This window comes from Uloborus diversus, chromosome 7, assembly GCF_026930045.1.
Source record: "Uloborus diversus isolate 005 chromosome 7, Udiv.v.3.1, whole genome shotgun sequence".
Lineage (NCBI taxonomy): Eukaryota > Metazoa > Arthropoda > Arachnida > Araneae > Uloboridae > Uloborus > Uloborus diversus.
The window spans coordinates 135,282,779-135,301,631 of NC_072737.1; the positions used below are offsets into that span (position 1 = coordinate 135,282,779).

General features: G+C 29.9%; 1 protein-coding gene across 1 annotated transcript in view; it reads left to right on the forward strand.

The window, feature by feature from the left end:
* The first annotated feature begins 2,202 nt into the window (after window positions 1–2,202).
* LOC129225751 (synaptogenesis protein syg-1-like) overlaps window positions 2,203–18,853 on the forward strand; it is a 240,936-nt gene continuing 224,285 nt past the window's right edge. Inside the window, exon 1 of the mRNA XM_054860249.1 lies at window positions 2,203–2,330. Coding sequence (XP_054716224.1) covers window positions 2,276–2,330 — 55 coding nt within the window. The 5' untranslated portion in view covers window positions 2,203–2,275. The remainder of the gene's footprint in view (window positions 2,331–18,853) is intronic.

Consider the following 18,853-nt stretch of genomic DNA (forward strand, 5'->3'; position numbering starts at 1 on the left):
TTCTTTTTAATTAGCATTGCTAGGGTAAAAATAAGGAACCTCTTAGCGCATTTTGTACTTTATATTAAAGTTCGTCCCTTCAACATTTCGTTTCTATATATAATTAAAAATTTAGAAAAATTGTTAATGAAACATAAAAATATCTGAATGAAATCTGCGATATGAAATAAAGTTTTTGAAATAATTTTTGTTTAGATATATTATAATTTTTATCATATTTTTAAAAGAAAACATAAAAATTAAGAAGCATATTTTTAATAATATTGCAATGAAATTCTAAAATGCTTAATCTAAATTAAACAACTTTAATTTTTGCAACATAGTGGAAGAAAAATGTTTGACAGACAACCGTGTCTATACGTCACCATTTGCACCCTGCAGATATTGCTTAGAGAACTTGTGCTTAACCTACGTAAATACTTAGGCATTTTTATAACAGAAAAAGTTATATAAACCACTAAAATATAGTATACAAAACGAGAGATAAAACAGCCGAGTATTAATGTTCTTCAGCAATACATAAGCTTTTACAAGATTGGTATTCTTTTCATACAAGTCAAACGAAAATAAAAGTAATAAAATAACAAGGAAAAAGAAGGAAAACGAAAAGGAAAAACAATATTACTTAATGCCTCATAAAAACATATGCACGTGTTAGAATAATAGTAGTGCAAGTCAAAAGTTTCGCAATTTCAGTTAGACATGGATTTGGGTTCTTCTTTAGTTTCTCCATTATGTGTACAATATATATATATATATATATATATATATATATATATATATATATATATATATATATATATACATATATTTTCAAACACCTCATTTTTAGGCGTCATGTTTTGATTTTGGCGTTTTTTGCTTTTAATTTTAAGCATTTAAAAGATTGATATAGGCCCTTTCCGAGAAATCTGAAACATAAATAAAGTTTGATTTAAATATTCTTATTTTCTACCAACAAATTTTACTGGACAGTTCTTGGCGTACAAGAAGAATATTCTCTCTTTCATGTGGTTATTCTCAGGGTATTTCTAATCACATGAGCGGCTAACTGCTGAGACTTGAACATTTCTATCTAAAAAACAAATAATTCTGAAACATTTGTAAACATAATTTATAGTTTTTAAATACAGAAATTCTACATGTTATTTTATTTGATTATTTTTACAGGAAATTGAAAACATAGATTATTGGGAATAACATTTACTATATAACAAACACATTTTATTCGTAGAACTAACATTGACGTCGATGTGATATTGCGAACTGTGATTTATTTTTCTTCCTTGACAGAGACATCATTTGGAATTCTACTCTCTTTTATACTACCCAAAGTCAAGCTGTTGTGCCAAATGGCACTTAATATACTGATGCTTTACTTTCTAAACCATGCTTTTCGCTCAACTACACATTAAACTAGAACTTTTTTCAAATACTTTTCGCCAACCATGGCAGATTCTATTAACTATGAAAATTATGTGACAGACGCGAATTTATCTATACTATCAACAAGTGCTATGTTTATGACATCCATTTAATTATCATTAGTTTTGGATTTGTGGCCTGTGTAAAAAAAATCTAATTAATTTTTCTAAATTAATTTTTGGCCACAGGGGAACAGTATGTTGGTAATTTGTGATTATTTTTGGTTTCAAAATTAAAATTTTACATTTAAATTCGAGAAGAGTAGGATGTATACTAGAATCAAATGAAATCATTTGTCTGAAAATGTTTAAATGCATTTCATATTTATTTAAATCATAATACTTTTGTACAGTGTCTATATTCTTTATTGATTAAAGTCTCATTTAGGCATGCTAATCCTTATACATTATTTCGAGAAAAACTATACGGCCAAACCAAGAATATTAAAAAACAGAAAGAATGAAAGAATGAAGAAAATGTTCGAAGCTTGTTCTTCAGTTTAAGCATTGAATTATTTTCTTTTTCACATCAATACAAGTTATGCTATTATTGTTTTTATTTTTCTCAAATAAATTATGTATTTGGATATTCTTACTGAAATCAGAAATCGTAACACAAAAAAAAAAAAAAAAAAGAAAAACTCGAACTTCCATCAATGAATTCCTGCGCATGCTGCGAGGGCATTTTCCGGTAAATGTCCTCCTCTCTGTCTGCCACGAGAGGGCACTAGCTACTCCAGTTTTTACCTCCAGGAGTCGTTCAATTCAAATGGCGATCCGTTCCTGTACAGTGCGGATGTTCCAAAACTTTGGCTTCGACGGATTAACAGTGCGCTAGTACTCTGCCAGCCATGGACTTTTCTTTGTTCTTGATCTTTTGGATAACAAGTGCCTATTGCGCCGAAGGTGAGTCTCTCATAAAATTTTCTCTCCTCGTTTATCTGGGAAAAACTTTCTTTTAGAGTTTGTTAGATAATGTTTTAGAGAATGTTAAATGGTCATTTTGGCGTAAAAGTTTTTAACTTAGTTAAAGTGATGTTGGTGTTGAGTTTTGAAAGACAAAACCAAGTTCAATTAGGTATATTTTCGTTGTTATATGTGGTAGTTTAGGAGATATAAGAAGTAAAGAAATGATGATAAAAATAACAAATGCATATTGATAATTAAATTAAATTTTGTTTGATATGAAAAAAAAGATACAATGCGTTGAAAATACCTTATGACCACAATACATCCATATTTTTCTATTAGTCTTGTGGGTAATTGATGTATAATAGTTAATTACAACCAGAATAGTAAAATGTATATTATTTCATTAATACCTGCAGGTTTGAATTAGGTTTGGAATGCTATTTTCTTTTTTCTCAAAACACGTTCTGATAAAGACTAATAAAATTTCTTTTATTTTTTTTAAAAATTAATACTAAGGCAAAAGAATAACTTTTGTTACTGAAGGATGATAATAAATATTGAGTTTCCGATTATTTTAATTAAGCAAACAAGTAAATAATTATACTGAACGTTTTCTTCGCTGTCCTAAAAAAACGCAGTTTTATCTCATTTCACAAGCTTTTATCTTTCATTGATGTTGGTCGGTAATAACTAAAAGTTCTAATTTTGCTTTGTTACTTTTTTCTACTCCCTATCCTCTTCCTTTATACGGTATCCTTAATTATCTCTTCTAGTGTAAAAATTCTAGTAAAACATCAATATAGTTTTTATCTTTACACTTCATTGATAAAATCTCGTGATATAGCTGAGAAAAGTGCAGCTGTGCTTTTAATTTCCAAGATATTTCGTCGGATGGATATGAATATATTTTTTTATACAACTTGCTAGTAATTTCAAAAGAAAAAAAAATGTTTGCTAGGAACTTTTCAATTTTTGTTATTTTTTTATTGAAGAATTTATGAACGTAGTGGAAAATCTATGATTTCGATCACTTGGTAGATTTTAGTTCTGCTTCTAGAAAATATTTCGCTCGTTTTTATTTGCAATTCCGCTTTTTTTTTTTTAAATTATTTACGCGAACGCGTTCAGTTGTTTACTCTGATCCTTTTTATCATTATTCTTCAATTTTTTTATCAATGTTTTTGGGTTGTTTTAGCCAAATTTTTTAAGTTCATCAACAGAGCGTTGAATCGATGTCAAATCAAACCATATGGAGTTCTTGAATCACTGTCGTAAATAATATTTTCGATTTTACATCCGACTTGATTAATTTCTTATACTTCTCTCTTGTACTGATTTTCTCGGACGATTTTGATTAAGTTGTTTTAACTAATTTTTAACTTCTTTTAGTTTGAAAATTTTCTACTTCGTATTAAAAAATATAAGTTTTTTAAGCAACAAAAACTATTATTCATATTTTGGGAAAGAGATGCATTGGTTCACACACTCATTACTTATTACATTCTTCCTCGTGCGTATTCCACTTATTTGTTCTGAGTTTTTAACTACTTAAAATGCACAGTTTGAATTGTTTGTTAGGATCTCATGTATTGTAACAGACTTGAATGATCGAATTCACGTACATGAAGTATGAACAATTTCAATTACGTATTTTATTTAAGCTTGAAATTTTCGTTTTATTATTTTGCTTTTAAAAACTATTAACGTTTTAAGCCATAAAAAATATTATCTTGATTTTGGACAGGCACTCGTTCATATGCTCATAATTTTGTGAAGTTGGTCTTGGACATATTTTACTTGCTCGTTTTGAGTTTAAAATTAATCTCAATGGACAATTTTAGTTATTGTTAAGTTCTTACACATTATAATGCGCGGTTTGTTGAAATCTGCGTATAAATGTATGAAATAATTTCCTTTGAGTATAATTTATTTACTTAGTTTTCATAATGCATAGCTAAACTTTTAAATGTTTCAGCAATAAAAACGAATATTACACTTTTGATTGGATACTATTCCAAGCAGTAAATTGATCTCTCACATGTTCAGATTTTGGTATATTTTTCCGCGTGCGTATTTATTTGTAAGTTTTGGATTTGGAAGTTCAATGGCGCATTTTGATTACATTTTTAACGGAGGATTGGCATATACATATATAGCGTATAACTAATTGCGATACTGAAAGTGTCCTAGGGACTGCTTCATGTAATAACAATTAATATTGTGAAAACTCGAAGCGATTAGATGCATTTAATCAACTTATCAAATTTTTTGACATTGTGTTTTAGAAAAAAAGTCATGAAACGTCATATTTAGATCCTTTGTTTACAAAAGTAAATAATGAAACAATAAATAAAATTGTAAGATCGAACAATATTTATTACTTAACTAATGTATTATTTGAATAATGGTTTATTTATTTATTTCGGGTAAAATGTAACTTTTTTGCAAAAAAATGACTTATTATAGTTGACACTTACAGAATAAAGAATAATACAAGCACCTGAAAGTATGGCATATGTTAACATCACTTGTTCAAATATTTTCCTTTTAAACTTTTTTTGTTTGTTATTGAGAGACAGGCACGGAGATCCTGTGTTCTCCACTTCTGCCTCTGACTTTCCATTTCTCCTGTCAGTGCATTTCGTGAACAAGAAAACAGCTTTCAGTGTAAAAGAAATGCGCAGATAACTCAGTTTACAACTTAAGTTTTGGTATATGTGTGAAATACGCGCACTTTTTCTGCGTGTTAAAACTTTAAAATACCCTAAAGATATATATACGCCTTGATATATTTGATTATTTGAGAAGAAAAACGTAGTTCGACTAAAACTATTTGAAAGGTTTTCTTTTATTAAAAAAAAAAAAAAAAAAACCTTACTATGTGAAAGAGTGTAGGATTACAATATTAAAAATTTACCATTTATTACGCGATTGTTCGTAAAAATAACGTCAGTTGAACCGAATAGTATGCTTTTTATTTCTTTATTCATTATATTATTATTTGTATGATCATTATTTTATTCATTATTTACATTTTGATCAATTAAATTTTTTTTCTTCGCTACACCACAGCTGACGTTCGCTCTTTTTATTCGGTTTGTCTTGGCAGATAGCGAGTAGCATTATTAATCATTATTGCTTAAGAAATAGCTTTCAGAATTTTTAGAACCCGCATTTTACGAAAGAAGATCGTGAAAGGTAAACTATTGATGGTAAAAAAATTTACATCTCTGGTAATAAATATTATCAGCGACTGTTCTCGCATTCAAAAACATAATATTTATTTGTTTATTTTTCTTTTCTGGAGTATTTTTCTGATGGGATATTTATCATACTTTTTTGTATTTCTGTAAAACTTACGACTAATATTTAACTTTACACTTTTGTACGGCAGTTATGAGTTATTATTTTTGGAATGATATATACACTGAAAAAATGCTTACATCAAAGATATTACAATTCTGTTCATTAAGAATATGTTTCCTGTCATTTGCTTTAAAATAAAATTAGTTATTATTGCACATTGTTAAACATTAAATTTATAGTCACAATTGCGCACATTTTATCTATGTTTCCTATATAGTTAATTTATTTTATGATGAGTGCTTCTTATGTTCTGAAAACAAATTTTAAATAATTGTGGAGTTACTAGTTTTATTTTCGTAGATTATTTAGTACGAATTAAACATCTGAATCAAGATCTCTTGTTACTATTAGATCTCTTGAAAAATTGTTACTATTAGAAGGATACAGTAATCAATTCATGAGGAAAAAAAGTTTTGAAAAAATATTTCGAAACCTGAATGTATCATTTTGCTTCATTTTTTTTAAAAATCTATCTTTAAAAAAAAAAATAAAATAAATAAAAAAAAATAAATAAATAAAAAAAAAAAAACATTTTTTTTTTCATTTTGTTTGTTACTTTATTTGTGAAATAATTATTTTTGAAGATAAAAATAGTTTAAGAGATAAAGATTTTTATATATTTCATGAGAATAAGTAGAAAGAAAGAAAAATACTTCACAATATTCATAGCTTTCATGGTCTTTAGAAATTCATGTAATGAAAATGCGTCTCAAAAAAATCTTATTTTTTTTAGTTTTGATATGTTTTTTCACTTATGTTTAACTCAATTATTGCAACCACACTGTGAAAGCGATTCAGAAACATTTCTGGAAAATAATATGCTGATGTGCTCAATTTTTGTCCGTAACGCATACTGCAAAATCCAGGAACATATTTCCGTGAAAAGTCAGTAACATTTTTGAAATTTTCTGAAGAATTGAAAAATATCCCCTATCAAAGCCAGTCATGTCTCGAAAACCTTTAGAAACATTAAGTACGTTTAAAATGTAATTGATAGAAACCTTCCTGATTTACCAAGAAAGCTCCAGAAGCAATAGAGACCCCATGGCTAAAGCTATGCGAGAATTGCAAGTAGGCACCAAGCATTTCCCTTGCAAAAATGTAACCAGTCACGAATTCGCTCCCATCGGGGGATTCGTCAACCTGGACTGACCGTAATCGAACTGAAGCCGATTCACTTACTAAACACAGTTATTTAATCTTTAAACTGATAGCTAAAAATATTTTTCACAGCAGTGAAAAGATAGTAGATAGTACTAGTAGCCCTAGTAGGTGCTGCTTTGCAGTACCACTTAGAAAAAAAAAATAACAGCCAACCTAGGATTAGAGCTTTAAACGCGATTTACTCGACACATTAGTCCGCCTACATCTTTTTTAGTCTCACTGCCTCATATGATTTCCCGAATAAAGTTAACACGAAAATTCGTAAGTCAAAGGCACACAGTCTATTTCACCTTGTTAGTTATTATCCATGAGATCGTGCAGTTATTGACCATATTAACAAATATAAAGAAAAATAAACTTGAACAAAGTGACTAGAACGCTACTACAATTTTCCAGCATATCCCGACGTGCATAGGTTCCTTCGAACATACGGATAGCTAAACTATTCCTTTAGATTATACACGAGCTTTTTCGTGAAGCATGTGTAAACTTATGTATGTATTTAGCATAACTGAATAACGGTCGGCTGTAAAAGTTTAAAATTCCGAACACAAAATCATTATAGGATCCAGTTATGTGTCTCCCGTTTTATTGTACTTCGATGCCCCAAGAAAGAGGTCTTGAATTGTTTTAGTTTTTTAAATCGATGTTAATGTCAATTCAGACTTGGTATCATAGAAACTACCCCGTCCATATACTATTTTTATTATTTTTTTGGGTGAATGCTTCTACTAACCGTAGCAAATGGGTCAGTCCCTTAGACCTCTTAAATTTTGGCACAGTACAAAAAGGGATGGAAAGTCTCTAGTACTCTGCTAAAGAGGTACAGATTCAAATACTTTCGTATTCATGAGATTTACAAGGGCGTACTCCTGTAGTCCTCAGTATTTCGCGGTATCACGCTCCAAACCTGGCTCCCTCGGATTCCAAGTTCTTTTTTTAACTAGGTCTCTCACGGCGCTGTCAATGCAAACAGAAATACATTCAATCCCGCTTATTGGAATAATCTTTCGTGAAAAATTGCCTATTTCATTAAGGGGTCTCGACTGTAATGTCCGAAATTGGTGACTAACAGGGCTGTTGAGTCACAGGAAAAATGACAAGCTGCAACTCCGACTTTTGAGATTTTATAACGTTTGAGTTTCAAGAAAATGTGCTGTTTTTGTTGCTGTGCCAAGAAATTATTAATCGCAATTCAACTAAATCACGCAAAATTGGATTGATGGTTGATTTTTTTAAACACTTGCCCCTGAAAGATGCTGCCCTTGCAATTTTTTTAATCTAGCTTTTGACTGCAGAGTTCTTAGCATTTTAGCATTGAAGTCAAAATGTGTAATAACTGTATAGGAACCAATAACAAAATCGTTTCCCCGGTTTTTGTTTTGCGAAATAAAATGCGGAATTTAAATGGGATTTTTTGAACGAATATCCAAAATTGAACATTTAAAAAAAATTGTTGATAAAAGTAATGTACTTTTGTCCATTCAAAATAAATTCACTTAAATTAAAAATCCGAAAAAGGGTTTCTGATCGAAAAATGTCTTTTTTTTAAGCATGATCGATGCAAAATGTTGTTGTAACTTTTTTTGAGTCCAAAACAATTTCGTGACACGCTTCACTTAATGTGAGAAATACGAGGAAGATCACTTAAAAGTAACGATGTACGAAATTCAAAACAATATGTGTGTGTGTGTGTGTGGTTCTTTTTAGCCTCCTTTCCCAGTAAAAGTCAGAAAAAGAAGAAAAAAGCATGAAAGAAGGCTTAATGCATCTTACAAAATATCGCGAAAAACAAAAAAAAAAGTCAAAAATAAATAAAATAAATATAGAAAAATTAAAAATTGGGGGTATTGAGATAGGGGGAAATGTGAATGGTCCGATTCGAGCAAACTTTTTTTGTTCGAAAGATCTCGGCGAGGACACCTCATTCCCATATTTCACATTTTGATTTGAACTATTTTTTGTTCAATTTTGAATAGTTCAAAAAAACTTAACATTAGCGCCTACGGGGAAATTCAAGACAATTCCGAACTGTGAGGCGAATTTGCTTCAAACAAACTTTGTAGGAAAAGGCTTTTGATGAAAAACTTGTATAGAAAATATCTTATTGATTTTAACAATGTTCCGCTCAATTTTGAACAGTTCAAATCCCTTAACATTAGCGCTTACGGGGAAACTGAAAGTCAAAAGTCAATGTAGATTCCGTACTTGAAGGCGGATTTACTTCAAACAAATTTTGTTGGAAATAGCTCTTGACGCCAAACTCCAGTCTTCGACTCCGAGAATTTAGGGGCAACTGACTCTGACTCGAACTCCGACTACTGTTCCCGACAATTAATCGGACTCCGACTCCCCGATTTCGACTCAGACTTCGTAGCTTTGACAAAAATTTATACACGGAGGACAAATGACTGACTCCGATTCTTGGATATTCGACTCCGACTCCTTTATCTCAAAATGAGATTGATTCCGACTCCGACTCCACAGCTATGGTTTTAACTGTGAAATACTTATTGTTGATATGACTTGTTTTTATTCTCACGATAAAGTTATAATTTAGGTATTCAATTTTTGGTGAATAAACTCGAAGTCATATATGTTTCTACATAAAGATATGCGCAGACGATTTTTTTTTTTTTTTGACAATGAAAATTAGTTCTTTAACTTGACATTTATTGTTTTATTTATTTGGTAAGTGCATTAATTCATTTAAAAAATTATTTTCGGCAACAGGGGAAAACGAAACTTTTTTTTTTTTTTGATATGATGTATTTATTTTAATGAGCTTATTAATTTTAATTATTATTTTTTCGTTTTGAAAGCTGTTAAAGAATTTTTTTAATGGAAAAAAGTGTATTAGCTGCTTTGTTTCAAAGGTGCTGTTATTTTATTTGCTCTTTTTTTATTTAAGATGAGTGAGGAATATATTATTCCTAGAAATCAGCTTAAGATATTAAAAAAATATGTTTGAAACAATTTGCGATTTTAGCTATTTTTGAGAATATTGATCAGGTACTAGAAAGTAGAATGGGTATACGGGAAAGTAGGCTCGTTTAGTTCTGGACGGAACTTCTTGTTTCTTTTTTCTTTTTTTTTCTTTCCTACACGTTTTTGTAATACATATTCTGTATTTAGTCTTTGACTTTACGTTTAAATTTCTTGCTTATTCTAACTATAATAAATGATTGTTCATTTATAAAATAAACAGAAGTTTTAAAAGTTACAATTTTTTTACAACCTTTAACAAGTCGTTGTAATTACAAAACTGATATAGCATCAACGATTTACGTACCAATTTAAAAATAAACAACACCCATTTAATAATAAATTGCGCTGGAGACATTATTATTTTTTATATATTTGAAAAAAATATAAAAAAATAAATTCAAAAAAATACAGAATAATTAATTTAGTTATTTATCTTGTCTTAGTATTACATGTATTTTACTAGCTCTAGGTCCCCAATGCGACTCATTCATGCTTGGCATGTTTGAGCAATAACATAAGTGCGCAAGACGGTCTTTCATTTAGATTACAACCAAGAATCAATTAGCTAAACACCTTGTGAACAGGTAGTGAGAATCATCGATATTTTACCGTTATGTTAAAGTATCTTTCGCGAAAATTACTGTTGGTCACAATTACATCGAATCCGGTACAACCCTAATAGCGGAAAGGCAATTTATCTCGCTTTTAGTAAAAATCTACGGAGAGCAGCAATCATATACAACAGCAAGAAAAAAGAAGATATTCCTATTACGAGCATAATCAATGCCATCTACCATGAGATTAGTAGTTCTAACGTAGATTAAGACCAAAATCCATGGAGAGTTTTAAAAACAGTCATTTTCTTTGAACTTATTTCTACTCTGAAGAATTTCGAGGCATTTCAGACTAAACGTTAAATAGAGATATGACCACGCCCTGTAATATTCAAAATCGACACTGTTTCGCTTTTGTTTTCCGCTAATTGGCTAGTTATTGTGTGGTAAAATGTGTTGCTTTCTCAATGTTTTACAGGATACATGGTTTAGATTTTTACATCGTAGATGTACCTTTCGCAGAGAAAACTTTTACTACTTGTCAAACTCTGAAAAAGTTTTACAACTTAACAAAGTGTGTACAGCTGAACAAAGTATAAATTTTAACGTTTTTGCTTTTACGACTTGACAAAGTTTTTGGCGGTGGGTTATGCTAATTCATTTGATTTGTACAATTTAAAAAAAAAATCTCATAATATTGCTTGAGAATCCTCAGAATCTGAGAATGGGGTTGTTTCCTTCAGTCAAAATTACTACTTTTAGTCAATGAAATTGAGAAAATAAGCAAAAATAATAACATGGACCCAGAAAATACTTTCATTTTCCCAAGAGTTATTTTTTTAATTAATTTTTTTTAATGTCCGATTTTTCAAACGAGGCGTAGTCTTGATGACGTCACAAATGATGCATTTTGTCGTATCTTTCTACAGCGTTTCCACGTCATGATAATCAAGAAGTGAATTAAACATTGAGCTCTACGCTTGCTATCAACCATATCGTTGCCAATGCACGTGAGTAAAGATGCAAATTAAATATTTTGCTCTGTGAATGGCAACATTGAATGGCATTTCATCATTTGTGATGTCATCGGCAGAAATATAAACAATGAAAGCGCACCAATTTAAGTATTTTTTAAAAAATATTAAAATTAAGCAAATTATTTTAAAAAATATTCAGATCCTACGTTTTTAAACATGCTCTTTCAGAAAAAAATACTTTTAAATTTTTGGAAACTACCCCATTCTGCGTAACAAAAATAAACAAGAGTGTATCTATTAAAGTACATTGTAAATCTATGACATTGTGTTGCGAAACTTTAAGATCTCGAAACTCCTCGTAACGCGATAAAAAGAGAAACATTTGAAACAAAAGAAAAAAAAAAGTCATTTTGTCTTGCGTAGTCTTCCTAACCAATTTCGCTCAATCTCCGGTTTTCTCTATGTTGTGAAGCACGATCGCTGAGCCCTGATCGCTGATGATGTCTGTCCATTGCTTCATTGTTGAAAAACGATCAAGTTGGGCTTGATAGGTTACAGATTCCAAATAAGTGCAGCATCAAGCAATTATGCCCCACAATTAGACTCAATGTCACCACAAATGTAGGTCAAGGCTAATGAGGGTCATTAATTTAACTATTCTTTAGCTACTCTTTTGGGAGTTTTTATTCATTAGATCTTGGAAGCAGGTTTAGGCAGTAGTTTACGTAGTCAGACATTTAACATTTGAGAGAGAAATCTCACCCTCTGATTATCTGTTAAATTAGGCTTGCACCAAAAGTAAAGTTTCCCTTAAACTTGTTCATATAGAAATCAAAGTGCAGTTTAAAGGTTTCAAACATACGAGCATCTCAAGGTTTTGACCGAATCATACATTTTATCACAAAATACCAAAACAAAATATTACTCTCCCATTTTTTACAGAAATAACGTAAAAAATGCTTAATACAAAATCAAGAAAATTTTCTTATAGCAGATTTTTCTCATTTGTGACAATGTCTAAATGGTATTGATTTGACTTACCACATTGTATTATCACGAAATGAATGTATGATTCAAACGAAAACACATTCTGATGCCTCTAACGCATTGATTTTCTTCCTCAATAATGAGCAAATTAATGTCTTTAATCGATAATTATTTAATTGCGTCTCCGAATTCTTAAGCGATTACACGTTATTAGATGATAATTATTATCCAACCAGCAATTACATCCAAAGCAAATGATTTTTTCAATAAAAAGTGCGTACGTCTGGTATAGATTTTTTCACTTTTACTTCCATGCAATTCCAAAATACAAAAACACATTCTGTAGAAATATGGAACTTTTTACTGATCATTAGCCGCTACTTAAATAGCTAATTGCTGTGTGAAGCGTAATCTAATCTCTTTAAGCCTGAAATTGGAAGGGAAAAACTGCAAATTTATTTTTAAGAAAATGTACCTTTGCCATTTAAGAGCAACTAATTTAAGAAACTCGAAAGAGTAATTGTTACAGAAAATTAAAAGAATCTCCTTTCTTATCAGAAGTATGAGTTTTCGGAAAAAAATATATCTCGTGAGATAATTAAACGCAGACCTTGTTAGCTTTTAACTAGTTCTTATAAATGCTCTGTTCGGTTGCGTGAGAGCATCTTTTAAAATAAAATGAACGTAATAAATGAGAGTCATTTGTATCTTGGGAAGCGACGTTCATTGACTTAAATTTATTTTCAAGTAGAGAACACGACTTTTGTTATAAGTGAAGATAAAAGAGAAATATATTTCAAAAGTTTATAACAACTTGGATTTTTTCTTCCTTTGAGTATTAATGTTTCAAACTTATTCCCTAGATTTATTACATAAAGCGTGAACAGAATTTAACATTTAAGAAGAAAATGAGTATTTTTATTGTTATGTATACCAAAAAAATTTTTTTATTTCCGTATATTTTTTATTAAATGCCTTATTAATAATTTTTCAATCATAGTTTCATCAAAACATTAATTTCAGCTCCAAAAAAAAAAAAAAAAAAATGCAAAGACCTGATTATAAATGTTTAAGCAATATTTATACCTTTTTTATGCATTAAAGGAAATATATAAAGAATCTCTCTTAGATAGGAATGTACCATTCTTGTTAACTGTACAAAAATTAATCAAGCAGTTACGAAAATACTTTGACATTAATCGATGTATTCATCTTCATTTAACTTTTAAAAATGAGTTTAGCAAGTCACATTTTATCAAACGCTTTTGAAAGTTAATCAAATGAGGTGGAGTATTTTAGTCTTTTAAAAATGTATCTTCTGCAGAATTCAAGTAATATTTTGCGTAAAATTAGTAAAAAAATATTACACGAAAGTGTTAAATTTTTATCGGCGCATTCTTTGCTAATATAGCGCAGAGAACCAACGTAGATTTTAATACCTTTCATACGTACCGTGGAAATTTTTAAAGCAAGTTCTATTATCTGAATCTCCATGCTGCTTTGTTTATTTTCTGATAAATATTATAATGGATGAAAAAATCTATATAAAAACTTTTGTTACTTTATTTATTAATTAATTATTATTACTTCCTTTTTCATTGTAAAGGAACTATAGTATACGCGAAACAATTTCTTTCAAAATTTGCCCTTAATTTACATTTTGTTCACCTCCGAATGAATGTTGAATTTTTTTTTTTTTCGAACCGACCACATGTGCATTATACCTAAGAACGTATGGACACCCGAAATATCTATTTTGACAATCTTCGAGTTAACTATAGGGAGTGTTCTCGAGACGTTCGTATGTACGTATGTATGTATGAGCGTATGTATCTCGCTTGAGTCAAAAACTTGGCGACAAATTTGGTAGTTTTTTTTAAAATCTGTTTTAAATTCGGCCATTATTGGAGATATTAAGAGAGTTAACCAATTAATCACATTAAAATTGCCGATGATGGGGAAATAAATCTGTGTAAAACTTTTTTCTTTTGCTTCGGTTCGCAACAAACTAGGGGTGAAAATATTTACAGTGTTTGCTTGCTTATTCCAAGGCACTACTATCATTAACATGGCGTAAAAGGAAGTCATGTGATGCACACATCAGCTCGATTTGTATATATTTACATCCATAACTTTAGAATCTTTTACATTCAAACAGATATTTTTTACCCAGAAATCCGCGTTGAAACTGTGTCCGCAAAAATATATACTCTTTTATGCAGAATTGTATTCATTGTTTGATGAAGGGTTCATTTTCATCAATAGGACTATCACTTGCATATCCTATGTTTATTCGACTTCAAGAACGGGCCACTTTTTCAATAGGTATTAATACTCTTTTCTATTGATTTTTGTATATTTTTTATATTGATCCTGCTCTTCTGCAGTTTTTCAATTTATGTGCCCTCGCTTCTGTTAAACTCATGTGAAATACTGTAACTTGGTAGAATTTTTACACTCAAACTTTAGTATTTAGAAAAAAAAACAATAAAGCCTCGGAACGCAGTCACATATCTTAACCATCGCTAATTTTCAATTCATAATACTGTAAATAAACTTGAATAATTGATTTATCTCAATTAAAAGAAAATATGCGAGGCATATCACCATTCGATCATTCGATTAAAACCAACATCACCTGACCCCCCCCCCCTCCCCAGATTTGATTCAAAAGGGTAGGAAAACGTGTTGACAGGAAATAAAAACTATATTATTGTGGACATTCTAGAGGGTATATATTTCCTTTAATTATCTGCATTGGGAACAAAAGAAAATAAGCAACATCGCATACTAAACGACATCTATTTTTCGTTTTTTGAAGTCCTCATTCCCCATAGTAACCAAGGATTTCTTTATTTATGCCCTTGTGTAAAAGCAAAAGATGTATTGCTCCATCTATTCCAATACCGCAAAAGTAAAGTGGAAAAGAAATAGTGTATCATGCGTAGCGAAATTTTTAACTTCTGTAAACAACTTAAAACGGAAATGTATAGTTTTTAAATGAAATATTTATGACTTTTCTTCATAAAAAAGAAAAAGGCTGTATAAATCAAATATTTATATAACTCTACTGTTAATAATCTAAGGCAGTAGTTAGATCATTTTCCTATTTAAATGTTTACAACAAATTACATTCTATTACTTAGTTTTTAACCCCCGACATATGCGGCACTCTAGAACCTAAACGGATGGACCGATTTTGACAAAAAAAAAAAAAAAAAAAGAAAAAAAGAAATGTTGAAAGGAGAATTGTTTGAGAGTGTTCTTAGCTAGGTTGCGTCTTCGAAAGAGATTAATTAATGAGGATATTAATAAAAAAACTCTTAAATTTTTTAGCGATTTTTGCTGCGAAAACATGTTTAAAAAAAATTAAATATTTATTACCAAAATAAAGAGTTTTTTTTCTGCATCTGATAGAATGTGTTTGGAACTTCCATTTTATATGGAATTCGAATACAGTAAAGCCCCTCTAATGCGGACACTAACGGGACAAATGTTTTTGTCCACAATAGAGGACTGTCCGCAGGTAAGGGGTTTAATGATGTTATTTGCATTGGAACAGGGGAATTGAAAATTATCCGCATAAGAGGGGCGTCCGCACTTGAGGGGTGTCCGTTAGGAGGGGTTTTACTGTAATAACTTTTTTTTAAAGCTGATCATTAATACGGCTAAGTCTTTTTTCGCACGATTGGTAACCGAATTCATTGCTGGCCGATAAGGAAATTAAACGCAATGATTTAAATTTTTTATCTGTTGCCAGTTTCTATTTCTTAACATATTAAATAGTACTTGTAATTGGTTTTTAATAGTCTAAGGCTTTTGAAAGCATTTTCAATTTTCCCTTTTGGTTCTGCATTTGCTATTCAGCATCGGGTTTATTAAATTTTTAATCTTAGTTACTCCTTATGAAGAACTTAATTTTCTCGCAGATAATAATGCTTAATTTTAGCACAATGCATTTTCAAACTAAAACAGATATCATAGGTAACTGAGAGATACAATCATTAAATCAATTTTAATACATTTGTCTGTAGATTAGCTACGAAAGCGCCGAATGAAAACAAAAACTAAATCTTATCATTTAATTATACATTTAAAGCATTAGTTCAAACTTCTACAAGAAATTTCGGTCCTTGATTAATGACCATCACATGTAGAGGATTAACGCAATTTGTTCAAACTTGTTTTAAAAAAATCTAAACATTTTTATGTTAGACACAGTTCCTCTTTTGGATTTAGCGAAAAAAGAAATGTACGTTAGAGGATAAAAAGCTTAAGTTCGAGATCTAAGAGATTTTTAAAGAAAAAAATTAAATGGTTATCCAGATAAGCTTTACTATTTTTTTTACTTCGTAAGAGATGCGTTGCCTGTTTCTATATTATGTATCAACTAAAAAAAATATAAAATATTCTTTAGGAATTGATATTTGATATCAGTTGAACTAACGTGTCGTTTTCAGAAAATTATTTCTTTTCGTAGAAAGCTGAGTTTATGAAAAATTCATGTCACTATAGTATTAAGTTGATCAATTTTCTTTAACCAAAATCATTACGTTTTGGATTTTCTTTTCCATTTTTTTTCCAAAGTTAGATATTTTGTGAAGGTAATCAATGGTATTCACAAACGTTATCTTTTGCCTGAGCAGATGTGTTGCGAAACTTTTATCTCAATATGCGGGATTAATTGGAATGCGGAAAGAGAAATCTTTCCACAATGTTCATATTAATTGGTGCATAAATTATTTAAAATTGTGCCATATTCCTCTAGGCAATTTTTAGAATCAATAAGAATGTATAATTAGGAGTTTCAAAATATTTCTAAAACATTTTCCGACGTTTAGCTGAACTGTCGTTTTTAAAAAACGTTTTTCGCAACTTGCTGCAGCATTAAACCTAATGTAGGCCGAAATTAAGAACTGGATTGCTTTACATTTATTTTGAAATTTTAATATGACATTTAATTTTACTGGACTAAAACACTGCGTGTGGGAAGTAAAATTTGGGTTATCTTTGGCTAGAGCATACATCATGAATTAAACAAGTTAAAATTCTGCTTAAACGCTGATAATATTTCATTGCAAAAGATCAGGCTGCATTACGTCTAGAGTTTTTGAATATCTAATAATATGAAACTCTTGCATGACATATATATTACTGCTATCTACGGTATATGTCTTCTTTCTCTGGATGCTGTTTTTTTTCTCTTGATTCCTTCGTAAGTTGATTGAAAAAAAAAAAAAACTTTTTATCATTACTCTTAAGACATATCTTTATCAGGTAACAATATTACTTTAAATGGCAAAGACAGGGGTGCGACAAGTAGCAAACTAAGTATTTAATACTTTGATGAAGAAGACATTTTTGTGTAAAACATCATAATACACGGAGCGTAAAAAAGGTGGTAGGTATAAGTTATGTTTTCGTGTTTCCTTTTTTTCCACACTGCAAAAAAAAAGCTGTTGTTTTTACAGTAAAATACTGGCAGCTCGCATTCCAAAGAAAAACTGCAAAAATTACAATTCTAAACTGTAAAATTTGCAGTAATATACTGTTTTATAACAGACTTTTACTGTGAAATTTACAGCAAAAAACTGTAAAATTAGCAGTAATATACTGCTTTTTAATAGAACTGCCCTGTAAAACTTACAGTATCTAACTGTAAAATTAGCAGTAATATACTGTCTTTTAATGGAATTGCCCTGTTAAATTAACAATGATTAACTGCAAAATTAGCAGTAAAATACTGTTTTTTAATGGAACTGCCCTGTAAAGCTTACAGTATCTAACTGTAAAATTAGCAGTAAAATACTGTTTTAGGAATGACTTAACCTGTAAATTTAACAGAGATAATACGTAAAATTAACAGTAATATACTGTTTTTTAACGGAATTGCCCAGCAAAATTAACAGTATGAAACTGTAAAGTTAGCAGTATTATGCTGCGGAATCAGCTAAATTGCGCCATAAAAGCAGCAGTAGTATACGGTTTAAAAAATGATTTGTACAGTAAAATTAACAGCAGTAAACCATAAAATAAATAGTTATCAATTTTTATGCAAAAGGTTTTTTTCACCCTATCATTGTTTCTTTTAATAGTCGAAATCACTGCTTTTACAGCTGAAGAACAATTTAGAAAAGTAAAGCAATTGATTTTGTATGTAAGTTGTAGAAATCAGCCTACATACGAAATCGGTTCCTTTTCTAAAGTTTTTCAACAAAAAAAAAATAATGTTTTAGGCTATGAAAAGCGACAAGTAAAGAAATATAAAAGCCTTTTACATAAAAATAATTAACTGCTGTTAAATATATGTTTCATTGATATTTTCCTTGCACACAAAACAAATACCTGTTAAAGAAGAAAAAGTGGCGCATTTTCATTTATACAAAAACTTTTAGCTCTATTGCAAACTTAAAAATTTACAAATAGAAGGAAATTGCAAAATATGGTCTGAAGCTTTATTTTCAGAACAGTTATAGCGTTT